This window comes from Pezoporus wallicus, unplaced genomic scaffold (genome assembly GCF_028554395.1).
Source record: "Pezoporus wallicus isolate ANWC-B61680 ecotype Strahan unplaced genomic scaffold, APGP_CSIRO_Pwel_v1 contig_4131, whole genome shotgun sequence".
NCBI classification, from domain to species: Eukaryota; Metazoa; Chordata; class Aves; order Psittaciformes; family Psittacidae; genus Pezoporus; species Pezoporus wallicus.
This window is the reverse complement of record NW_026641950.1, coordinates 3,544,002-3,571,449: the sequence shown is the minus strand read 5'-3', so window position 1 is coordinate 3,571,449 and position 27,448 is coordinate 3,544,002. Positions and strand designations below refer to the sequence as shown.

General features: G+C 36.0%; 1 protein-coding gene across 7 annotated transcripts in view; it reads right to left on the bottom strand.

Annotated features, from left to right (window-relative positions):
- The window catches only part of CUNH8orf34 (chromosome unknown C8orf34 homolog), a 161,451-nt gene that overhangs the window by 96,209 nt on the left and 37,794 nt on the right, over positions 1–27,448 (bottom strand). For 6 of the 7 annotated variants that reach the window (XM_057426125.1, XM_057426127.1, XM_057426120.1 and 3 more), the window contains exons 4-7: positions 24,831–24,959; positions 12,415–12,443; positions 5,539–5,708; positions 534–700 (exon numbers count right to left, since the gene is read on the bottom strand). In XM_057426125.1, coding sequence (XP_057282108.1) covers positions 534–700; positions 5,539–5,708; positions 12,415–12,443; positions 24,831–24,959 — 495 coding nt within the window. The remainder of the gene's footprint in view (positions 1–533; positions 701–5,538; positions 5,709–12,414; positions 12,444–24,830; positions 24,960–27,448) is intronic. The other variant, XM_057426123.1, reaches the window with a different exon arrangement.

Below are 27,448 nucleotides of genomic sequence, written 5' to 3'. Positions count from 1 at the left end.
AGGGAGGAAGCAGTGAACATACAGCCTTCTAGAATGCAATTTTAACATACAATAGAATCTACTGGAAAATTACAATCAAATCCTCTCAAGAGGTTACAAATTCACATTGCATAAGCTATTTGCAGCTAGTAAGTGGCAAATAAAATCCATTGAAGTTAGAACTGTGATACAGCTAAGAAAAAGAAGAGCCGGATGAAAGCCAGTGAAGCTGATTCTGTTCCTTGTGCATAAATACATTCTCCAAGTAGAACCTGCGAGTAATTTATGTACAAAATCAAATTAATTACTTTTAGCACCTGAAGTGTTTGATATTTCATGATATTTTGATGATAGTTTACTCACACACATATATGGTCTTCGTTACAATCACTCCTGAAAAGTTTCAAGTTAAACCTTCACACAGCTGCTGCATACTTTAGCTTCAGACATAGGGAGCAGTTTCACAGTAATCTATGTTTAATGAGCTATTACACATTTTAGATTAATCTATAATAAAAAAGTATCAGAAAATATACATAATTTTTTGCAGTTACCAAGCAGTTCCATTGCATCATCTTCATTGTCAATATCTTCTTCGGTTACAGATGGAGCTGTGCTTTGAGCAGAATCAAAGGAGTCCTGAGAAAGCATGGCAGCCAGCAGTTTCTTATGTTGCTGCTGTTGTTGTTTTAATCCTTTGGTCTTTGGCTCCATTTTTAAGCTGTGAGGGAGGAAAGCACAACTTTCTTTTACTGGTGCTCTCTACGAAGTGTGTTACACATTTGTAAAATTACTGTAGCCCATGATGTCTTCAGATCTAAAGGTTAATGCCATCAGATCGCACATAAACCAGCTGGTTATCATTCATTCCCTGACCATTGGATGTTGTTGTCCTGGTTTCAGCTGTACCAGTTATGTTTTTCTCCTTCCTCATAGCTGGTGCAGTGCTGTATTTTGGCTTTAGTCTGAGAACAATGCTGATAACACACCAATGTCTTAGTTCTGCCAGTGAGGAAGGGTATGTGAAGCCAGGAGGGAGCAGAGACAGGACACCTGACCCAAACTCACCAAAGGAGTATTCCATACCACAGCATGTCATGTCCAGTATATAAACTGGGGGAAGTTAGCCAAAAAGTGCAGATCACTGCTCAGGTCAGACTGGGTGTCGGTCAGAGGGTGATGAGCAATTTGCATTATGCATCACTTGTGTTTATTGATTTTTTTTCCCTTTCCCCTTTTAGTTCTATATTCTCTCCCCTTGTTATTTCCCTTATCATCATTATTAGTAGTAGTAGAAGTAATTTTATATTATACTTTCATTATTGGACTGGTTTTATCTCAACCTGTGGGATTTATATTCTTTAGATTCCTCTCCCCATCCCATCTGGAGGGGTAAGGGTGGAGGGGTGAACCAGTGGCTGTGTCCTTCTGAGTTACCAGCTGGGCTTCAACCACAACAGTTATAGATCAGTTTGTCTTCTCAGTTCCTACCTAAATTTTGACTGAATGATGACAGGAAATTTCCCATTGACTTCATAGATATTAATCAAGTCTAAATAAGCTACATGTACAGAATAGAATGGCAATTACTAATCAGTATTGCTAAGGCACTGATCATACAGCAACAAAGTTGAAAACAAAGAACTGTTCCCTTGAGTGGGTATGTTACCATAAGCCCACAGGATTAATGACTATATACTTACAACAACAATTCTCATGATTTGTTGACTTGTGTCCCTAACCTAAGCAACAGACAACTGGAACTGCACAGAAGTTAGCAGAAGGGCCTAAGGAGGACTTGCTATAGTTAGCAGTTTCCAATTCCTTACAATATCAAGACAATGGGACACAAGTTTGGTGCCTCACATAAGGATACCAGCAACACCTCAGACTGTTGCACAGTCTGTTGCAGGAAGGCAGATCTATTGCAAACATATGAAATTTACTATAATCGATAACAGTTAATTTCCCACTGCAAAGATAAACACTAGTAAGACAAAGTGGACTTTGGAGATGAAGAACAGACTTTGAGTTCAGAACATTAGGTTATGGATGAGGCTTCTGCAAGCTCCAGTTCATTTTTGGGTCTAAGAAACAAGAGCATCATATTAAAAATCACTAAATTCCCCACTGTGTACATACACTGTCACTTGAGAAACTTTCCCAAGAGCCTTCTTGCTTCTGAGAATTCCTCCAGGAATTTTTTAATGTAGAAAAACTACTGAAAGTGACTTGGAAATGAGTTCAATCCTATTTTCACTCTGAATTTCTGAAACAAGAGCTCGGTACTAGCAAGATTGCCATCAGCACTTTTATATGGTCCCTTATCACATATTAATACTTTGCTTTGCTCCCTTACAGCAGCAACAGAGCAGTACAAGATCAGTGACAGTTTTTCCTCTATAGTAGTCCAGAACATTAAGGGCAAAAAGGTAACCCTTCATCAGTCTGACAAGACATAACTAATACAACTGCCACAGACTGGCTACATTATCCTTCCCAGTCATAGTAGTGGTAAAATCTGTCCTTTCAGTTGCTCAGAATTAATTCCCCCTCTTTTTTTTAAGTAAATGGTCCTGGCTTTCAGATATAAAACATACCTGCTTCTGTTGCTTATCATCACAGGAATATATGGTAAGAGATAGTGCTTCTCTCCCACTGTTCACTATTGAATTGAGCAAGAAGTGAGGTTTATAGTTGCAAAGACAGAAAAGCAGGCAACTTACAGATTCCTAAATATCACATACTATGTATACTCAGTATTATCTGCTGTATGCTGAAAAGACCAATATTGAAAACGGGCATGTTATCAACAGACCAGTGGTCCATAGGAATACGCCATTCTCTGCAGCCTGTTCAGTCCCTTACAGAATTACATGAATGTGTAAGGACCCAAGGCTTTCCCTTCCACCAAACAAAAAGAAACGGTGTGCTATGGTCTCTGGAAACAACACAGAAAGAGGGAGTCACATGACACCGATGGCAATTACTCTACTAGTGATCTGACAGTACTTAACCATCTGGATATTTATGTAGTATTCCATTCATGTTGCATTTCCTTATGTTTAGTGATAGGTAAAAGAAGACGTACTAACTGGAAATAATGGGACAATTCATTTTCATTTTCCTGTTCTTATGCTGTAATTGAAGATTTGGATTAGTTTTGAGTTTGCTGGCTTATGACATAAATCCTGATGATTAGTGATCAATAAACAATCACTTTTTATTAAAAGTGTTGCTAAATCAAATTTAGCAAGATATAATTTGTAACATTTAATGTGAATTTCAAATTGTTCCCTCTTTCAGTTGCCAGATAAAAATGTAACTGAATTACTTTAGGCTACATTAAAGATAAAGAAATGAATGAAATAAGATGAGGCAGACAAAAATTCTTTACAACTGATATCTTCATTCTTTTAAGAGTTTCATTTAAACTTGCAAAATCTATACTATTCACACTACTTTTGGATATACTAGGTATATGCTACATTTAAGCTAAATTATTATTACCTATTACTTGTCTCATGCATTTGGTGTTCCAAATTTTGTTAGTAGCACTTTACTTCACTGTAACACTGAATCATACCTGGAAGGAACTACCTGTTATTAGCAAACTATTATTAACCTTTCAGCTTAACCTTGATCAATACAGGTCTTTTAAACTCCCATACATACATGGCACCAATTTTAGTATCATCACTACCTTGAACTTCCCAAAGTTAATGATTATTTTGCAAGACTGCAAACATGCTTTTTATAAATGCCTTACAAAAGCTGATGAAATACTAATGAACCAAAGAATTATTCCAGATACAAAAGCAGTCATCCAAATGTAAAACCATATGCTGCATGTAATTTAGTAGTTACTCACTTCCCCTGAAAATGAGTATTCCCACTTAACGATACATATTCTTCAGCAAGTCTTCAGCACCTAACTGCACCTCAAAACTAGAGATACGTGTCCTGTGAGACCTTCCTGGCATCAAGTATCCCATATTCTCCTAATTTTATACACCAGGCAATGTGATTTTGTCATGCTAATCAACAAGACTTCTCAAATAAAATTCTCAAAGACATTAATTCCATTAATCACATTTTTTAATTACAGAATTAGTTGTGAGGTTTCCCACAGCCTGAACCAGCCTCTACAAAAGAAAAAATTCACTGCTTTGAATCATCTTTGTTAGTCAGAACTAAACTTTTTTGCTTCCTTCTAGAGATTAGACAAGAGATGCTTATTTCTGCTCCTTCCTATTGAGTAAAAGGATACAATATCCTCAATTTGCTTTGCAACATATAACAGATCATTATTCACTGTCTTCATTAGACTGCTGAATAAGGAAAAAGAAACCCAGGTCCTCACAATGAAGCTGCAGTGCCAGTCACTGACCCTGTTACTTTCCCAGGAGCTACACTGGAGAGACCTAGCATCTGAGTTCTGCTGGTGCCAGTACAAAGTCTGGCTGAGGGATCATTACTACATGCTGCTACTTCTTTGAAATAGTAGCACTTACAGCTGCATCCCTCGCCCACCCAATAATCTAATTAAAAGAAGAAAGAAGTACTCATAGATAACAAACATTCACAACATGTGAAGAATGCAGCCTGTAAGAGCCTGTAAGTGATAGACTTTGTTTCCTTCTGACATGGAGGTGAATTCCAGTGTGGAAGGCACATGGAGGGCATAGTGAACTAATACCTTAGGCCTTTTCAAAGGGAAGCAGAGACTTTCTGCCTTCTTAAAAGAGGAAGAGAAAGGCTTCTATTGCAGTCAGAGCACTAGTTATATCCAAGGAGAAAGGCTACAGGGCTGAGGGAGAACCATAGGTGTTTAAGCCAATTAACAAAGGCAGCACTTGACACTTAAAAAAAAAAAAAAGAAAAAAAAAAGAAAGAAAGAAATACTTCACTTTCTGTGACCAACAGGTATCTTTAAATGACGGAAAATGGACCAATTGTAAAAATGATAATCACTTCCAGGTAGCTGAAGCACATTAATAAAGAAACATACTCCTCTACTCTCAGTAAAGCCCAATAAATCATTAGAAGTTGTTTACTGCAGAGATTACAACTTTCACTTTGAGAAAGACTTGTTATTAACACCAAGATGCTAAGTATAAGAATTGAAGATGAATTTAGGAAATCCTGCTAAAAATAACATAGGTACTGTTTCCCTTGTTTATCTTTCCTTTAAATGAGAAAATCAGATTTACCACTAAAATGTCAAGAAGATTAATGAATAGGTACTACCAACCACTTAAAGACAGAAGGGTTAGAAGTATCTGAATGAAGCAATACATAAAAAAATCATGTCATGTTGACAAATCATGTCAACATACACTGAGCTTTATATATAGGAATAAAACCATGTGGTTGCAAATAAGTATAAGGTTAATATACAGAAGCATGATAAGAAACCAGTCATGTATTAATTTTGCATGCTGCCACACTACAGCGTGGGAATTTAAAAGCCTTGCACTCTGCTCTCAGAAATTGGGTGTTACAAAGACAGCTTTATTTCACAAATTATAAAAATTCTAGGCCAAACCAAAATCCCACCTTCCTCCAGGACTGCTGCTATCCTCACTGTCCCACTGCTCATTTTTATTTCTTGGTATTGGTGGCTGCAGCATCTCAGCAGCCAGTGGGTCTGCATCATTCTCTTCACGACCAATCCATTCTCCAATCACACGAGGTCTGAGAAGGGGGGTGTTAAAAGCCGCTGTGTCCTGAAGAGAAATAAATAATAATAAAAAAAACCATAAACACTGCGCTGCGTGTTCTCCACCACGCATGCAAATAGGAGAAAAAAATAAAATAGAAAATTAAACTATTAGTTTCGAAAGTACAAAACCAGTAAAGTACATTATCATTTCAGAGGGCTACAAAATGCTCCGTAACAATCACGAACTAAAGAAAAGATCCCCATTAACAAAATTCCAACAGAGATTTGCCCACCCTGATGCCTAAAATCTCTCTTCTTAACTTTTCACAGCAACCATAGAAATCTGCAATATAGGCTTGAAAAATTATATATATATTTTATAAACACACAACTCTTGTAATCAGTACTGTGTCAGTTCTGCTAAGAAACACGAGGTCACTTGTATAATGAATACCCCAGCAAAAAGACTGCTGTAGATTAATAGCATTACTCTTATTTGCATTATGAATTAATGCAAAACTAATAGCATCTGCATTTGGCATTTAAAAATAACCCTGCTGGGATTTACATAATGTATCTTTCAGTTCTGCAAATGGTATTAACATTTTAATAAAATACATTTCTAAAACTAGTACTCATATTTTTAATCACTGATTGGACGAAGGTAGCTGGAGAGGATTACAAGAAGCAAGCAAAATGCAACTGGAATATTCAATACAATAGTTGCATCATTATATCAGGAAATTAGATTAAAGAAACAAATTGTCCTTAAAATTGTATGAAACAACTGTTCTGAAGTGACGAGTATTCTCAGTGTTATTGGAATGGTTGTAAAGGGTCATGTACAACTGCAGTCAAACTAAAAAACACGCATGTATGCAAAAATAAATTGAAATGGGATAGGAATATTTATTTTGCTTTAATTAAACTATTTTCACACTTCAAATACAGTGTGGTCCTCATTAGAAGAGATATATCTATTCCTATCCTTTAATGAGAGAAAGTTTCAGGAAAACAAATCCTTGGCTGTTACCTAGCTCAGTGTCTCAATAAATATTCCTGCCATAAAACAATGTTTTGAAAACAAAAAAGCATCTGGAAAAAAGTACAGCACAGTGATTGCTTAGCCTAGAACCATATTTTCTCATCTTCCTAAAAACAAACCATTTTTAAAGTCTTTTCCTAATTGACACAGATACGGTAAAAGCACAGTTTGAAGCAGAGGTCTACTAATATGAGACAAAAAAAAATAATAAAAAAGGCTGCAAACTGCTTTCAGATTAATATATTTATCCCACTCTTGCTAGATGTTGCAATTTTGCTCAGCAGAATAACAGAATCATAGAATGGTTTAGGTTGTAAGCAACCTTAAAGCTCATCTAGTTCCAAACCCCCTGCCATGGGCAGGGACACCTTCCATTAAACCAGTTTGCTTAAAGCCTCATCCAACCTGGCCTTGAACACTGACAGGGATGGGGCAGCCACAGCTTCCTGGGCAACCTGTGCCAATCCACGAGCTTCATTTTGACAGAGCCAAAGGTGACCCTGGCCCTGAATTATACTCATACACCCTTGTTCTTTTGTTTTGTTTTCTGCAGTATGCCTGTGAGTGCATTCTCACACCCCAGTCTCCATTTCTCTATCCAGAGTGCTCCATCACTTGACTAATTCAGTTTTTACACAATTTTCCATTTTCGGCAATGTTGATGTGACACAGTAGAACCACTGAAAATGGAATGCAGCTGATACAGAAGAGAGAAATCTGAGGTAAACATCACAGCTTCAGAGGTTTTATAATACCTAACCACAGGTGTCTTTCTTTTCTGTACTTACAAATACGCATTTTGTGCATTTGTCTGGTGCTGTTATAGTCAGGTAATGTAGACTAGAAGACATGGCCTCTGGTCACTTGACAGACGTAACCTGTTACAGGTGTGACTAACATCATATGCCTATGAGCTAGGAAAAACGATTATTCTACTGCCCACAATGCTTTCATTACACAAGGTGCTCACCTTAGTTTCTTTAAGCAAGAACCATTTGGCCTCTTTTAAGGTTTATTCCTGCTACTCTGGTTATTTTCTCCCTTCCCCTTTATTTATTTTATAGTAATTACTAAAAACGGCTCCTGGAGCTAGTTAAACTTGCAACAACTTGCACTGTCAATCTTGCTAAAAGCTTTCTGTCCTGTAAGTGAAAATGGAAAGTACCTAAAAATTCACCCTTTTTTCAATACCATAATTTTTTCCTGACACTGTATACTGCACCATCAGCATATGAATAAATAAACCATTAATGTTATGTCTATCCTTGTTATGCTGATTTCTTTTCTAGACATTTTAGGGATTAAAGTAGCACTTCATATTCTAAATAGAAATGTAATTTACATTACATAGTCATGCTTTGCCTCACTTTATCACCTTGCTTTCCTTTTTGAATCTCGTTAGATTAGTACACCACAGTTTCGGTGACCTAATTTATTTCCTTCCTTTCAACTATATAAGCAGCCACAGTGCAAACAGTAAATAGAGAATCAGAGATGGCTCTTTTCAGAACACCAGAACATTTATGTGGCACCTTATTTAAAAAGCTTCTATAAATTCAGATGAAGTATTCTGTCCTCAAACACAGGGCGTTTGTTTGTTTGTTTGTTTAATATCAACCTTAGATCTTAACTGATTTCCAATTTATATTTCCCCATAAATAACATAAGAGATTGACCCTGACATTAGTGTACACAGAAATATTTTCAGGACAGGTAGGTATTTAAATCTGCACTAAATGAACTTAGAGGATTATTTTACAGAGCGGTCCAGGTGTCATCCATGTATCACTCACATCAATGGCTACCAACTTGACACACTCAAGCTTCTCTAACGTGGAGACCAGAAGAGGAAGGAAAAGAGGACAGCTGAACTTCATCTTCACACTGGGCTGAGATTTGGATTTTGAGGGAACCTCCACTGCAAGAAATACTTTGGGATGAGAATAAATTTGTTTATTTTTATGAGTTGGAGTAGTTCTTTCTCCTGTTTTATTAATTATAATCTGCGTTCATTAAGTAATACTAACCACAAGAAGAAAGTATACCCTAGAAACAGCACAGAAAAAATGTTTTAATATTAATATTGAGGGTCAAAATCTGCTATGACTAATTATATCATCTTCACTTGAGCCTGGATCTCTTAACACTTAGGTTTCTCCCATTATTAATAATTAAAGTGACTGAAAGACATTGTTGGGAATTCTGGACAAATCTCGCAACGTGAAATTCTCATCTGCTTAAAAAAGAAAATATTTCTAGGTCTCTGTGTTTGCAGATAAAAACAAAAATAAAACAAACAAAAAAGCCTGGAAAACATTCACTAAGTGTTCTTCAGCAAATCAAAAGCCAGAAGATGAATAAATTTTCCCCTACCTCCTCTTAAATTGCTTTAAAATGACATCTCCAGCCATGGCAAGAGACACAAGGCATGACTCCTTTCTTTGCAGGGTCTGGTTCAGAAACATTGTTGAAATGGGTACAACCATATTAACCCATTTTAAACATACTTTTTTGCACTGTAGCATCTCGGCTACATTTTGCCTCAATGTATCTTACTTACCATGCATACATTCTACAGTTCTACAGTGCAACACATATTACAGTTTATTTTGTGACCTATAGACAAGTAGGGTCTTCCAGTAGCAGTACTTCAGAGGAGGCACATCATCAATAGCCCCATGGTCAGAGCATTCACCTAAGACACCAGAGTTTCCATTGTATGGCTATTCTATACTTCTGCGTGTATTTGAACTTCCACTCCCCAGGGAAGTGCCCAGACAGACTTACGAAAGAACCATGAAATTCACAATGAATTCTCTATAATTATTTTAATCAGCCTAGAATTCCATGCATTTGGCAGAAAAGCTAACATTCTAGCTCAACTTTTTTGTTTACATGAAATTCTTCATGTCATTGAGGAGCTTTAGGAAACTACACACTTCCATGCGTAGTTTCTATTCAGTGGAAAAGAGAGTGAGTTAATTCAGAAATTTGTATTTCATTAAGTCTGCACTTTAGCCTTAAAATCTGAGAGTCACAAATCACCCCTTCTCATTTTCTTTCCTTACACACAATCCAGTCAGTTGCTGATTTTACATAGCTTCCATGGCCTAGAGATGTGGGCTGAATTAACAAGAGAAACAGAACACGAAACTCTGCCAGTCTCAAGTAAATGAGATTAAAAAGGAGGGGGGTCTATATAATAAAACTGTTTTAATTGCAGTAATGTTAGGAATTTCTTTTGCAAAGATACTAGTGAACTCAGAAATTTTGTTAGATTTTAGCAAACTAAAAGCTTACATTTTGACAGAAAGACTGACCTTGTTTGCCTGTACTTACTTCTGTCTTGGACTGAAGCTCTAAGTACTGGCACAAAGTTAGTAATAGCTGATATTTGACAAGAATCTGTTTAAATGAACCCTTCCACAAAATCGATTGTAATTCAGAGAAAACTGGTATTCCAAACCCAAATCCTTGGGTAACTAAGCAAGTAACTAATTAACTGGATTACTTGGGGGGAGTTACATCAAACAACAATACTGATCAAGTACGCCCCTGACAAAGGCAGCTAGAGGTCACTGCAGCCAAAAGAAATAAGTTTTTAAAAGACACATATAATAAGAAACAAAAATAAAGAACATATTCTCTGTTTTCCCTGGGTTCATAATCTAAACCACAGGGAACAGCAGGATTATGGCCTCTGTCCTAACCCCAAGAATGTTCCTGATCAGGAAAACAAAGCAAGGAAAAGGTATAGAAGAATTTATTATTGTTTAGTTTTTGTGCCTCTCATGACATTTACATACTGCCAGTGTTCTAACAGAATCTAATGCCAAGTTTGGGCATGATGTTCCAGACCCGTTACGTGCACCTGCAGGGTTAAATGGTTAATCCAAACCACAGATGAATGTGGCTGGGAAATGATCCAGTGCTGCCACAGCATAGAATCTGTAGTATTAGCATGTATTTCTGGTACAAGAATTACAATAAACTTGACCACATTTATACCTGAAAAATAAACATCACCTGGGTACCCACTCATGTGAAATAGAACCAAATTCTGTCTAACGTTGAACCATTATCAGGTAGTCTTTGGCTGCTTCCAGATCAAGCCAAATAAACAAAACATTGGTGTTATCAGCACTGTTCTCAGACTAAAGCCAAAACACAGCACTGCACCAGCTACCTGGAAGGAGAAAAATAACTTACAGCTGATACTAGGATACACACCTGTTTTAGTTGTTGCTAGAGTAGCACTTACTCTGATCAAGGATTTTTCAAGCCCTCATGCTTTGCCAGTGAAGAGGGGCATGAGAAGCCGGCAGGAAGCAAAGACACAACATGTGATCCCAACTAGCCAAAGGGGTTTTCCATACCACAGCACACCTGCCCAGTATATAAACTGAGGTGAATTACCCAGAAGGAACTGATTGCTGCTTGGATCAGGCTAGGTATTGATCAGCAAGTGGTGAGCAATTGTATTGTGCATCACTTGCATCTTCTGAGCTATCATTTCTTTTTGTTGTTGTTTTCTGTTATTATCATTATTGTTACTGCTGGTATTCTATTACCACTATATTTTACTGTATTTTAGTTATTAAACTGTTATTATCGCAAACCATGTGTTTTACATTCCTTTGATTCTCCTCCCCATCGGGGAGATGTGGGCAAGCAGTTGCGTGGTGCTGAGTTACCGGCTGAGGTTAAATCATGACAAGGGCAAAATAATAAGGCCATGGTTTCTAAATGGCAGCCTAAACATGACTGCATGGTAACAGTGATCAAACTTGTCTAACTGGCCTTTCCTGGAGAACCCAGTGGAGGTACACTTGCAACAGAATGGTTCATGCCCTCATTTTACCAGGAGAAAGGAAAGATATTTAGAAAGTATCTATCTCTTCTATTAGGAATTATTCCTTTGTTTTATATACCTTTGAACTTACTTCCCTAAGAGTACTGGTTTATAATACCACAAATAAACCCCAAGATTCCTGGCACTACAGGCATGCTGCTGTTCACTGGTGAAAAGAGGGAAGATAAAAAAAGGTGTTCCATTTCATTTGGAACTTTGAAAATTTAGCTTAATTACTCTCCCAACGCAGAGTTCACACCAGCTAAAACTAAAATTCCTGTTAAATATGTAATGTATCTAAAAGACCAAAACAGAAGAGATCCTTGTTTGTTGCATTGAGCAAGGAAGTAAGAACTGATCTTTATGCCCTGTGCATTCTTGATTGAATTTGGGGAGCAAAAATTATTCCTAAATATTCTAACAAATCATAACTGAGAATGCAGAATTCATGACTTCAGGAATAAAAGGTATTTCAAGCTTTCAAAAATTTAATTTTTTAAATTTTATTTAAAATTTATTTAAAATGAATTTAAATTTTAAACTTAAATTTTTCAAAATTACACAAAGTAACCCAGCAGACTCTATTAAGCAAAGATGGTATTAAGGTTAAAAAACATTTTCCATGGCCTCACTGAGAGCTTCTTAAACTCAGTGAGGTTTCTTTTCCATAGATAACAGCCTGCTCTGGATCCAGCTCCTAATTTATCAGCATATACTGTACTTACCCATACAGCTTTCCATACCCAAACTTCCTCTGAACTCAAAAGAACTGATATGTGTCCACCAGGACGGGGAGATGCAGCTCTCATTGCCTAAAATTATGAAAATCATCTGTCTTTTTTTACTGTTCATTAGGCATAAAGTAAATCTTACCTTATCAAGTTCATCAGAAATAGCAATGCCTGAAAACAAAACAGATTAAAAACACATAATTTAGAAACATTCTTTCTATAAATGTCTTTAACTGCAGTAAGTAAAACTAAGGTTTAATTTGGAAAGTTTACCTATTGTTCCCTGCACACTGCTGTACCATACAATGGTACAATATTCTCTTCCATTAGTGAAATTGCCTGGAAACAATATACTCTTAACTTTCCTCAGCTACAATATTACCAAAAGGAGCTTTCAAAAAAACAAGGAAACGAAAATGGCAGATTTGCCAGTAAGTGACAATGAGCTTAAGTATACTTCTACCTGCTTTCTAAACTTAAAGCAGCAACACAAAATTTACATATGGACACATTGTTATGCAAATCTCACCCTGACCAGCATGCATAACATCATGCTGCAATTACAGGGCAACATGGACATGACTTCTTTCTTTCTCCATGGTTCAGTATAGAAAAGATTCTATGAAAACATATGGAATTTAAAGAGTGGAAAATCTCACTATAAATTTCACTATAAAATGCAAACCAGTTTTTCTAAATCCCTTTAAAAAGAACTTGCTTGTTTGCTCTTGTCCTTTCTTCTGATACCTGCCTGAGGCTTTCCTACGCTTGCTTCCATCATGTCATCTAACTCTTACATATATGCATAGCTGGTGTTGGAATTGTTAATGTATCTATACACCTCAGTCATATCACATGGAGAGAGCAAGTAATCATACATTTCATGCTATCACATTGAAAATTCTTATATATAGAAAGTAAAGTGTTTCTCAGGTTCCTATGAGGTTTCATAAGAAACATTTCCAGTTTAGAGCTTCAATTAAAAAACCACTCTGGTGAAAATAAAGTGGAGAAGTGTCCATGCATAGTAAGAATACACACTTGAAAGTAACTGTCTAATTCATATCACATTATTAAGACAACTTCATCCAAGGAATGCTAGAGGTGGTATTGCAAAATAATTAGCATCAGCTGAGTGAAGAGTTATTCTTTCTAAAATCACACTATAAAGATTGCCACAGCATAAGCTTATTTCCATGACATTTTTATTTCTTATTATTTGGTACATTGTAACTACAAGAATTCTTTGGTTTTTTTACTATACTTTGAATCATTAACTCTATACAGCTAATTCTCAGTTTAGATGACTTCTTTATACAGATTTTTGTTTTAAAATCCTAAAGTGCTAAAAGAATTGACATTACAATTTTAAGACCTCATCAACATGTAAGAAATATGTCAGGATTAAAGAGAGTATTTCAGTCACTCAACAGTTCTAAAGTAGATTACATTGAAAAATATGCATTTTGCTTAACCCTTCTACCCCTCACAACAATTAACCTGTTTTAATAACTTCAGGCTTTTATTTAGCCCAGATAGATACTACACTAATGTGTATACAGTATAATCAGGAGGTTGCACCAACCTGAATCATTCAACAGGACTTTAATGTATTATGAGTTTCTTCAATACCCAATAGGCATTTACTAGAGGGAAGATAACTCTTTGCACACTCTTTGAGGTAGTAAAACCGTAATTCAAGATTCTATTTATCTCAACTTTGAAAACCTGATTTCCATCAACCAGCTCTCACATTGGATGTATTTTGCATAACCACATATTACAACCACAAATACTCTCTCTAAAAAGACAAACTGACTTTTTTTTTTCAGCTATTTACCATAATGTTAAGACTGTTCATTTTGTTTTGTACAGGCTTTTATTTCCTCAGATTGGAAGTTGTTCAACTTTTCTTCTTCTTTCACAGATGCTCTTTGAATGGATCTTTGAAACCTGGGAGCAGATGCAAGAGCCATTTTTCCCTGTGCTGACATACTCATTAAAACTATTATTTGTCATTAAACTAAACATTAAAACTATTTATTGTCAAGTTGCCATATTTGTCAAGTATGACAAAAGAAACTACAAAAGCTAACCCTGCCATTTCCAAGACCCTATTGCAAAAAACATCAAATGATTTTACTATTCAACTGACTATGTTGCTAATCAAAGATCAATAATGAAAGTACCAAACAGCACATACAGGAAAAACTGTATATAAAAATATATGGCTCACAAAAAAAAGCTCTACTAACTTCTCTGATTAAGTTACATGTAAGCACATAAAATTGAAAAACACCCCTAATCAAAAGGACTGCTTTCAGCAAAATGTTTTTTTGTATAAGTCCCATCAGTTCCTCAGAATTTATTCTGAATTTAGAGAAGACTAAGCTGCATAATTGAATTGTCCCCAATGTCTCAAATTTCTTCTTTACTAAATCGCAAACAAGAGCAAGACACCAAAACTAACTGTATTTCTTAGATAACCATGTAGAAAAATAGCTGTTTCTGAGGACATCTTGCCAAAATTAAATTTTAAAAGTTTACTAAACTTTTATCTTTGTAACCCCTTTGCAAGAATTAAACCTGCAAAATCTTTTTATATCTCCTTCTGATGTGGTATCAGAAGAAAAGAAAAAGGATTCTGCTGATTACCATAATCTTGGCATGTTGATTCTTCCAGTGGCAGGGTCTACCATCTTGTCAGTCATACAGATTTTTTTATGTTATGGCTTAAGCCCCATTAATATTAATAAAACTCGACTAGTTACTGATAATACAAGTCCATTAGCAGAGATTGGGATAAATTAATTCATAAAAAGGTGGTTGTAAAAAAGCTTCTAATTTTCTTCCAGGACACTACTTCACCACATACTTAGTGTGTGCCCAGTCTTACCAGTTTTCCTTTGCAGTTGCCAAACTGACAAAATATCATGGCTGAACTTGAGAGGAGGGGGGACCTGCACCCTGTGTGCAGTAGATAAAAATTTATGTCACTGTAATGATTTTCTGAGTATAGATCTCAGGTGGAATTATATGGACTTCAATTTTCACAAAGTAAACCCATTGCATATTTACCATAATATTAAAAAACAGAAAATCCAAGACACCTTAATCCAGAATCCTGAGAATGCAACTAGAGATAATAATAATTATCACACAGGCGTATTTACAGTTTCTGTTACTCTCTTAAATTTAGCACACACCTGACTTTTCAGTAGTCAAATAGGTTACTGTCAGTTACTTTATTTTCAAATACTACCTTGACAATGTAAACACGTGAATTTCTACAAAGTAATGATAACAGCGGTTGCCATCTCTGGGTAATGTAATTGCTACTATCCAGAGATTAGTATTATTCAAAAAGAAAACCCTCTTTTCACTTATCTTGTGTATTTGACAGCAAATAATTGGTTGTGCTCTCTGTAGCTTGTATAGCTATTTTCACCTTTTCTTTTTTCTGTGACTTTCATACAGCGTCAAAGAGGAAATATAAGTTTTAGTTCTTACATATTCTAAATAGGAAAATGTCATCGTAAAATCACAGAACACTAGAGACAAAGGGGACAGCTTATTTCATGAAACTATTCTAAATGGAAATAGCTACATTTCAGGTTTAGGCAAAACATCCATAGGTGTAGCTAGAATGTCCACACACTAAAATCTTTTTACCTAACAAGTTAGCCACTTCCTCAAACTGTAGCCTTTTTTCCTCACAACTTAATTCAAATCACCAAAAATCAGTAACATCAGCAAAATTGACAAATCTAGTTTGTTCAACCTTGAAACCAATGGCTTTGTCAGAATTTATGTTTTTAGGAACAACTGCTTCTGACTTCCCTCAGCTTAAAGCATTCAAAGCCTGACTCTGCATGATGGTGAACATACAGAATAGAAGTTTTCTGGCTGTTCCATCATTGCTCTGCCTCAAGTCACTAAGCAGTGGATAAGAAGGGGACTCTTGAAGAAGGTCTTCTGCCTTTGCAGGGGAAGGTCTGACCTCAAAGGCAAATCCTTCAGAAATAAAGGAGTATGCTTTACCCTTTCTCTCATAGCAGCTGTTTCTCACAGACAACATTTGCTATAATTTTATATTATACTATGATTGACAACTGTACAACAGTCCTACATTCTTATTTTTTGCAATGAGAAAGTGCAGTGCTCCAACTAATGGGGTGAGAGGTTTGCCTGACACCCTCAATCAGCTAAAGTTCACAGACAAGGTTTACAGTGGAAATTAGATGCCTAACTGCCAATTTTATGGCTTTAAAAGTCCTTCCTTTTACAAGTAATTACGGGTGCTGAATTTTGATCAGGTGTCACAAACAACCAGCCCACTCAGCTGTCTGATGAATTACACAGACAGACTCTGGGCTGTTGTTTCTAGTTTTAAGTGTAATGACCCTCTGTGCTGGAACAATGAAGTAATTGGCCTGAACATGCTTTCACAGTCCTTCAGAAGTGCTCCACAGCCACAACTACTGCCGTCTCTGATCAGCAACAAATCTGGAGTGGGGCTGTTAATGCTAGCACAGCCTTTCTCAACTGGAACACTTTTATCCTGCCAATAGCTTGGCTTTTGAAAAGAACTGGAAGAACAAGCTACCCTCTGCAAGAAAGGTCTGGCCCACTAAGTTTAAGTGAAACCTGACTACCAGAGAATTTAATGACAATGCAACTTATTAATACTTATTATATTTTAATTACTATTTCCATGCCTCCATTAGGAAAATTGCCCAAAAGGAGATCTCACCGTATTAGCCCTGTAGCTTATGTTTATTTCTACCTAAAATATTAAACTAGTTGTTTATCATGCTTTTTTTTTTTTTAATTAGCATGGATTATTAAAAACATTCCTTACATGGTTATCTTGGATTTCTGTTCCCAATCTTCTATCCCTATGGCAATCTGCTGCAGCACAATGTTAAGAATGGAGAAACAAAGATGACGTACTATTCGTGATCAGCTTTACAGTAGCTTAAAAATTTGTGATATCTTCCTATGTTATACATGCCTGAAATTTTAGAACAGGTGTTCTGGTAAGACTGAAAGTTATGCTTTTATTTGTGGTCCTTAAATAATTACAGGAAGAGGGAACACACAACAAAAATTAGTTGATTTTTTTTTTAAGAATTACATTTTTATAAATGCACAACATACATCTGACAACTGCGATATGTACCCAGTCATGAGAAAATAAAACGCTATGACTTTAACATATGCCAGACTACTATTATTCAGCTCAATTGCAACAAATACCTTATGCATTTTCCTAAATATCCAGAAGATGGCCACAGAGTTCCCAACAGCCAGTTTTCCTACTTGCCAAACAAAACCTTCTGCATTTCACAGGCAGGTTTTGTCACACAGTTTGGACATACGAAGACAACCTCAATGCAACTCTGACTAACTTGACAAAATTTATTTGCATGATTGGTCTTGGCTGGAGAACTTGTGGATGGCTGGACTGTCAACCTCTTAGTGGTTGTTACAGAACACGAGGCTCTGTAACAAACTCCAGAACAGAAACAGCATTATTACTCTATCATTATTAATACTGCAGCTTTGAGCATGAATACAAGAATACTGTATTATATATCAACTTGTTAGCAGTTAACTGTCCCACTGCACTCTCCTATCCACTGTAAATCAGGGGAAGCCTTTGTTCCCTCACTGGTGGGACAGGTCATCTCTGACGCACTTGCATTTCCCATGGTAAAACCTCATGCCATACTGTAGCTGGCAGCATAATAATTTCTAGCCCCTGTTCCTGTTTGCACTATGTAAACACAAGGTAAATTGAAATTACTTATCTTACACAGTCTTGGAATATAAAGGACATGAAATGGTTACTCTGGCTGCACCAAACAAAGCATTTCCCCCAGAAAATACGTACACAAGAATCAAACCAGCTCAGTCACTTCTGTATAGAAACTTTAGAATAGATATCTCATTGACTGTCACAATACACATTTTTGTATTATTTTCTTTACTTACATTGGGTCATTTACAACTTTCGAAATTACACATTTTTCCTCCAGTAGTCATTCAGATATTTTCTGTGAAGGCATATTGAATTGAAACCTCAGAGTTCTTTCCAATGAGCAGCATGTGTCCTTCTATTATTAAACAGCTATGTATCAAGTTTCTGTAGTGGTATCCATTTTGAATTAGGACAATGTTCCTTCTAACATCTAGCCAGATAAGAATAAGGGAAACAGTGTCACCTACAAGGCACCACATATCACACTATACATCAGTATAGTCACTATCCAGGAAACACATATTTAACCTCTCCTCCCCATGGTGTCTTTATAAAAAAAAAAAAATTTAAACCCCAGCAAAATAATCAGTGTTTTAAACTTGCAGAATTTCTATATTCAAATTTCTGAGTGGCTCCAATGGAGAACACAGGTTTCAGGATTAGCTTTAGTGAGTAATGAATTAGTCAACCAGAGAGAAATAAAATGCAAAGTATGCAACAAACATCCCACAAATTTTCTTAGGCCAAGGTCATTTCAGAAGAGAATAATCTTTAAAAACATTTTATTTTAGGAAAAGATGTACACTGCAGCAGGTTGGTTGAGGTGGTTGCCCAGTAGCCAAGGACAATCATAGCTCTCCCTACTACAAACCCCCAAATGCAATTCACTTCTAAGAACTAGGAAGTGCCATATCTGAGGTGACCATCAAACAAACCCCACCTAAACTTTTGGCAAGGCAAATACTGTCCCAGTAAAAGGTTACTGTAACTCTAAAAGAGACTGTAGCCCTGCAACTTCAAGTAGGCTAGATCAGAATGGCAAACACTGCCACAAAGGTAATTAAAAATTTAACATCTGTAGGAAAAAGATACTTATAACTGAAGTAACAGCTATCTCCCAGCCATATAAGCCATACTTTATAATTGAATAGCAAAAATTATGTTTATGTTCTTCCTGTTTCTATCTTTGAAAATATCATTATTTCGTATTATTACTCACACATCACACTAAAAGCAAATGGATTTTATGAGCAACGGCAGTATTGGATAACAGCTGCAGTACTGAGACAAAATCCTCTTCCTTAAAGGTTTGATTGAGCTTATCTAAAAATGTCGATCTCAAAATAAATTACAAACATTGATCTCACACAAGAATAACATGCTTTTAAAGTTCAGCCTGAACAGAAGAAATGAAAAATCTGCTACAGAATACTGATGACTAGCTTCACAGTTCAATTAGTAGAACACATTTAGGGCTAGATGCTCAACTGATCATGGATAAGCAATTTTTACAGACTAAAGAAGTCCTTTTTACAGACTAAAGTCTATTTCACATCAACTGCATATGACTAGGAAAAAAAAAAAACAAAAACTTCTAAAGTATTATGTCTTAAAACAATGCCACTCTTGAGGCAATAAATAAAAGTCTAGTAACATATCATGCAGGTAAGCATTTGCAGTCACATCATCATTGTCAGAAATGTAAGATTTCAAAGGGAAAATTCAGAGGTGTCTGATGAATGTTATGGCATTCCATTCAAGTGCATTTTCCATAACTACAAGGTAAATCATTAATAGTTTCCTATAGTGTAGGAGGTTCTAAATAAAGCCCCATTCTAATGTGTTTCAGACTGCCAAATGTATAGAAATAGTTCATGATATAGATATTAAACTTCTCACATATCACATATTCACAGGTTCATCCACAAAACATGATTTTAGTGGTTTATTAACAGATTCTGATCTTTTTAAGAACTACTTCTACCCTTATCGTTACACGAGATTTTTACTTTTGTTGTTTATCTTCTTCCCCATAAAAGATTTATGTTTCACTATTTTAACTTTCTCTTAAACGGGTAAGATCATGGTTGTCTTTCTTAAGCTATGCATAAACATAACTGTTTCTAACGTTATGAGAAATAACTTTGAGATACTCCAGAAGGACTCAGAGATCTTTTTGTTCTTCTTGATCAAGAGCTGTGGATATAGGCCTGGACAACCAGCTCTAGGTGTCCCTGCTTAAGCAGTTGGTCTGGATGAGATGACCTCTACAAGTCCCTGCCAACTTCAACTATTCTGTGATTCTATGATTCTTCATGGTCCTCAGCAATATTTCCTTCTAGACGGCAAACGGTTTTCTTCTTTACTGATTATTGATTGATTACTCCCCTTCCATATGAAGAAACAAATGACTACTTTTTTCTTACTAGTGATAGACAGATACTATTATTTCTGGGGTTCCCTTGAAGCAACTGTTGTGGATTGGTTAGCTAATGGCTTTGGTTAATGTTATTAGCACTTCTGACCTTACAAGGTCAATTGTATTCAAAACATGATAAATTTGTTTCTCCCCCTCTGATCTGTAGTAGATACCTGGCCTTAACAAGGATTCAAACATGACTAACAAAATGTTGGTTATCTCTGTTGAAAGACTAGATGCAACCATGAAAAAGTACTCTCCCTTAGTAGAACACATTACGTGTCTTAAAATGCTGTTACCATGTATAAATTGAAACATCCAATACACACACTTCTAATATGTACTCTAATCCTTAAACTTTATATAGAAGATGTAAAGCTGTTGACATAGCAGGCAGGCTTCACACCTATTTTGCAGTATGCTCTTGCTGTTTTAGCACTCATTTATCCTACTCAAAACACTTAGAATTCACTGTTTTCCATCTCTTATCTATTTTTCTATCCTTAGGAGATGGGAGGTGAAGACAAGTATATTCAAGAGCAAGACCCTTTGCTATACAGGATACTTTAACTCTGTTTAAAAGACACCCAGACCAAAAGGGGAAATACAAATGCAGACACCTGAAACAGCACGGAATTCTTTTTAATTACGATCAGCTGAGGAAGAGGGATGATAGCAATAAAGATGAGAGGCCTTGCAACTGAAGAAAACAAAACATGCGCAAGGAAATGCACTATATCCCCGTATGTTGCTTCATAAATCAAAATCTCCCCTAAATCATTGCCTTAAATCTCAAAATCCACTTCCATGATGCACAGCTGATTGGAGAAGCAAGCAAAACCCAGCCTTCCCACATGGGTAGGCCTCCGGAAAACAGTGTATCACCAATCTCCAATGTAGACCACAATTATGGCAATACCCTTCTCCAGTCTTTCAAAACTCCAAAGATACTTTTAACATTGAGTGTGAAGTCACTTTCGTTTCTCAGATCTACTGCAGCACAGAATTACATATTGTCTTGATGGGGCTTGGGAGGAGGGCTTCAAATATAAGGAAGGTCAGTTTTGAGCACTAGGAGGACTGAACACAGGAGAGACCAGACATGCAAGTGCTTCAGCCTCATCTTCCAAACTTATCTAGAAGTTGTAATTTTGTGTGAAGTACACAGGTTTGTCTCAAAGCAGGTATCTAGACTGTACAATGAATGAAGCAATAGAAACTAGAATTTAATTCACAGGCTGTGTCAGCTGCATAGCAGCAATTAAATCCTGGAAACTCACAATGAGATCCAAATCTTATCTTTAAAAATGCCATGCCGCTTTGAAGACCCCCAGATTTCACAGAAGTGCTTGTAGAACCAAAAGCACTGACTAGCCTGCCCAATATAGGCATTAACACAGCAGAAAGTAGCTACACGACCTTGCCATGACTTTATAAAATTTACCACATGGGATGTTTGTTTGGATACAGCACAGATGTTTTTCATGTGTCTTACACTTTTAAGGTTCCAGATATGTCTCATCATTGAAACCCTCTAAGCACAATCCATATTCTACCTTTGGGAAAACAATCCACATTTATTTTCAAAATGATCTTTTGTTTTTTTTCCAAACTTGTCACATTTTTTATTTTGAAGTTTCGCATCATCCTAATATGTAAGAAATCTCAGCACAGAAGAGGTTCATTTCCTGAAATGATCTGAAAATCAGGAGTACAAAAACTGAAAACAAGGACATACAGTTTGGAATTAAACTAATGCAAGTGTTTAAATGACACAATCAAAAAGGCTAAAGTCCAAAATGAGTGACTACCGTCAAAGAAAAGAAAAGAACCAAAAAAACCCAAACAAAACCCACACAATAAGAGATACTATAAATACACTAGGAAAGGGGAAGAAAGTAAAATGCAGAGCTACTATATCAAAGAGAAGGAAAGCAAATAACAAAGAAATCCCAGTATTGAATACTTTCACTGCTTCAATATTTAAAACAAAATTAATTGTGGCTAGATGCTTAATGCTAGTGATTTTAAGAGGAAAAACTGCAAGCAAGATGACAGAAAGCTGAAAGATATTCTGATGACTTAGATATATTTAAGTTCACAGAATCTTGTGAAATTCACTCTAGAGCACTTCAGTGCTCTTTAAGAAGAAACCTCTAATCCATTAGCAACCGTCATTCAGGAAAGGAGAGGACAGAAAAGGGTGAGTATCTTTCTGCAGAAAGAAAAAGGGAAGATGTGGGAACTACCAACCAGCAAGCCTAAATCTGACAGCAGCAAGAATACTTGACAAAATTATTAAATAAACAATTTATGGTTCCGTGAGCGAACGAGCTGCCTGACTGGTTTTAAACCACAATATCAACCTTTAATGGATAAGAAAGGTGATAAGAACCATCTGACAGGAATTTATCATGAAAGAGTCATATCAAATAATAAGACTTACTGCTTTTTCAACAGGGCAACTTGCTTAGTGGATAAGAGGAGGAAGTAGATGTAAAATACTTCAGCTATAGTAAGACTTTGTTTACTGTCCTAGATGATACTCCAGTAAACAAATTAGAGACTAGTCTAGGTGAAATCACTGCAAGCTAGATAACATCTGGTGGGTAAAAAAATGCACTTACTGAGTAGCTTTCAAGGGCTGGCTGTCAGATCTGAAATGGAATCATGAAGAGGTCTGACAATATTTCCGTTAATGATCTGGATGAAGAAATAGAGAGCATATTCATGAAAGTGAACTTAGTATCAGGCTGAAAGTGATTTAAAGCACTCTGGGGGACATGATTAAAATTCTGTATTACGCAGCTAAATCATCAGAAAACATCAAGTACTAACAAGGAATTGTGAAGAATGTTTCATTTCTGAAATAACTCTATGAAAATCTGACTCCAACAAGACTGACCAGGTATATTCACCTCTGGTCCAACGTAGGACCCAGAAGAGCTGCAGTGTTTTGTACTCCAGTTAGAAAGCTCTGTGACATAGAGAGGTACAGGACGCTGCAAACTATACTTTAGGTATAAAGAAGACAGAGCTCAGAGGAACCTACATAATAATCATGAGGAAGGACAAAGATGTAGGATTGAAGAGTGGATTTAGTTCTCTATTAATGAACTTGCACATGTGATTGGTTTGTATCTCCAGACAGTGAATAAATAACCCTTTCTGAAACTGAAAAAAGTTGTTTCTGTATCTGTGTTAAGCTTGCTAACAAGACTCTAAAGGAGAAAGGCTTGAAAATGACACTTGCACCCATCGCAGTAACACGGTCAGGCAATAGTGGAGAGACCCTAACTGGCAAATCAGAGACCCTAATTGGAGGTGGTTTAGCTTCCTAAGAGCCATAGACCAATTTACTAGAAATACATTTGAAAAGAGTCCTGTAATGTATACTACAATAATTAATAAAAATATGAAAATTGCTCAGAATATAATTGTTGTGATCAATCTAAAACATTTTTGAGAGAGGGAATCTGGACAAACTAGTTGGGTATATCTGACACAATTTGGAAAAATGATGAAACTCAAAATCCTCCACAGAACATTCTTTATTCAGCTCTTTTTCTGACCTCACCATCTGCAATTTCTCCAGTGAATCAAGAAGTGACATGGATAAAATTTAATGAGAGGAGAAAGAAAATATTTCTCTTTCAAGTGTTTCCCACACCACCCGGTTTTCATGCACCATGACAGAGAATACTTTTCATATTTTGATAATTGTTATTAGTTTTTGCTCTCACCAATATACTTCAGAATTCTCTTCTCTCTTCTACAAGACAAAAAAAAAAAAAAAAAAAAAAAGAAAAGCTATCAAGCTATTCCTCATCATATCCAGTAATTCTCAGGGCTACTCCTTACATTAGTATACTATTTTTAAACACTGCTCATGTTTGACCATGTCTTTTAGAGGATAATACTTGGCTTTTGTTAGGAATTAATTGGCTACTATGTTTTTGAGTATTTATTTGAGATGCTTTAAAATATTTTAATTGCTTTTGAACATTGGAAGAAATTAACTGGGGTCAAGGATACAAAACACCTAAATGTTTTTTAATGACAGGTCTGATCTCTATGAATGAGGTTAAGGTTTCACAAAAGTTAATCCAATCTAACTGCTACCACCCAAGAAGCATGTTCCAGCTTTTTCATTAAGCCAGCCTCTTGTGTTGATCTAATTCATATCACTAAACTAGCAGAAAACTAATGTAACAAGAAAGGATGTGCAGGGGAAGTAGTTTCAGTTAGCAGAAGAATGTAACTAATGATGTCAATGAACTTGGTCTTCATTGAACAAAAGACCAACTTCTTGACACATACTTCCAAATTACAATTCAGGCTGCATGGTTACATTAAGAAACTAAAATCAACTTACTGTGAGACAGATTCTCAAGGGCTTTTCCAAGTTTTTTGCTCTCTTGAAGAATATGATTTAGTTCATCAAAATCATGGCTCTCCGGTTTTGTCCTCCAATCCCATTTAGGATGATCTATTGACCTTGGCACTAAATATACACAGATATATAGATGAAGTTTAGATTTGGTAGTTCAGACTCCTACAGTAGAAAAAAAGCTGCACAACGAGTCTACAAGCTCAAGCACCTTGAGTGATAATCACTTAACTATCCTATTTTAACATCTAGAAATATTTTCCTTGGTCAATGTGAAGTAAAAATGAAAACACCTACAAATAAATGTGTACTTGGGATGATTTTTGTGACTTCATTGGTAAAGAGGAATAATTAATATTAGCAATTAGAATAAAAATAATGCCAGAAAAATATAACACTAGTATTGCATATGAAGGTACTTCATTTACATCAAAATAGAACTGTGTGTCCTAGAGGCCAATAAGGAAAAATGTCAAAATGAAAATAAGCAATTGGTACTTTTGGCTTTGCTAGTCATTTTATTGAAAAAAAAATAAAGCTTTTAAAACAACATTTATACTTTTTTTTTTTTTTAAATCATAAAGCGCAGGTAACATTTCATCAAAACAGTGAAACAAAACATGTCCCCATTGTTCATGCTGTACAGCTCTATTCCAATAATTAAACATATTCAATCTTTGGGAAGCACAATCCTGAGCCTACAGACTTCAATTCATTATCTATTACCAAAACCTTTGATTTAGTTTTAAAATGACAGTTTCTCAACTACTGAGCTTACTTTACTTACAATGGCAGAGAAGAACAGGAGTTTCTGAGACCCACAGTTAACATAGCTGCAATAACCCATGTGAACATTTTGAACAACTTGTAGAAATGAAAACAAAAGTGATGCTGTCTCTGGAACTCATATTTAACAAGTTCTTTTTGCCAGTGTTCTGAACGAAGCGATCCACTGCCTCCACCACCAAATGTGATTAATTGTTCGGCTGTCTCCAAACACAGCATTACCATTCTGAGAATGGTACATTCTAGTGAGAAGATGATGATGCCTAGTCCACATTTCCAACAGAACGGATCAGTTGCATTTATCAATGGTTGCTAACTACTCAAAAATAAGTTCAAAAACAAAGCCTACAGTGTCTAATATGTTCTGGTCAGTTCTGAAATATTTATTTACAATGTTGACAGCTACCAATGAATTTATGCTTACAAAATCCAGTTTCATTAAATGCTAAGAAGGAAATGCCAACTCCTATAGATCATGCAAAAAGAAGTGGTATCTTAGGATCATTTGGAATTTCAGAATGCCTATTTATGATGGTATGCAGAAATTATGCTCAGACTTCTCAAGTTCTGATGGCTATTGTAAAATGGGTTAAAAAACTATCCCTATTGAAACTTGCCTTACTGCTGACTGCCCTCTGCTTGAATATAGAATCTGCTTCACTTTGGATCAACTCCACAGGGAAGGTTGAAGTTAAGTCAACAGCCACCTTTTCCACGTAAAGAAATGGGACAGTGGTATGTTTAAGTTCTTCTGTCACAAAGAATGCAATTCCATCTACTATGGACATTAAACCAAGCCATCTTCAAACCAGACATGTACAGAAAGTTCAACAATTCAGAGTATATTTTGATCTGCAACACCCAGTCAGGAACCTAAGTTAGTATTAGGGAAGTTAATACATTAGACTGTAAGTACAGACATTCTCGAAGACAGAAGACAAAGGAAACATTGAAAACAACCTACAGAGATAAGAGTAGGAAGAGACACAGAAAGCCTCAATAAGGAGAGGGGAAAAGGGGGCCAAGTTGAAGTGTCAGAGGCCGATTCTGCTTTGTGTTCAGAAAAGACAAGTCATGTATTTCTTTCTGAGAACAATGAAAATAAAGAGCTATGGAGGTTCCTAGGGAATAGACACAGGCCTTTAGTGTCTGACTAGCCTCTATTCAGATGGACAGCTTGCAACTTTGGTTGATACTTTTAAATGCCAATAATTTAATTTATAATTCCCTGGTTTAGAAACTACTATGTTCAGTAATAATTATCTAAATTTTGATGTGACCAAAAATTGCCTCAATTCATAGACCCTAGCACAGTTAACTTAATTAGCACTTCAGTTTTTCTCATCCTTTTTCTTATTTAAAGAAAACAAAATGTTCTACCAATTACTTTTTTGTAAACTTTTACTAACTGTAAAAATAAATATTTGGTAAAGTAGAAAAGAAATTCTATAATGAAATATCTCTGGTTTTGATCACCTTTGTTCTATATTGAGATCACATGCGCCTTTACTGCCTGCTTTTCCAGCCACCTCATGTTCTCCCTTGAGTGTACCAACACTGTATATTCTATAGAATCTCTCACTCTAGGCTAGTAGCAGTTCAACAGACTTTTCTTTCCATATTTATATTGAACTCACCACACCACAGAATTCTTACAGTACCAACAAAATACAGGCAGTAATTTAATACAGTAAAGCCATGTAGAAAGATCACAATACCTTAGAGGTTCTGAAACCTTCCAGAAACCTTCCAGTTTCAGAAACTGTCAACAAGCTGGAATCTGATAACATGACAGTTTGAAACAAACCACTTTTTTC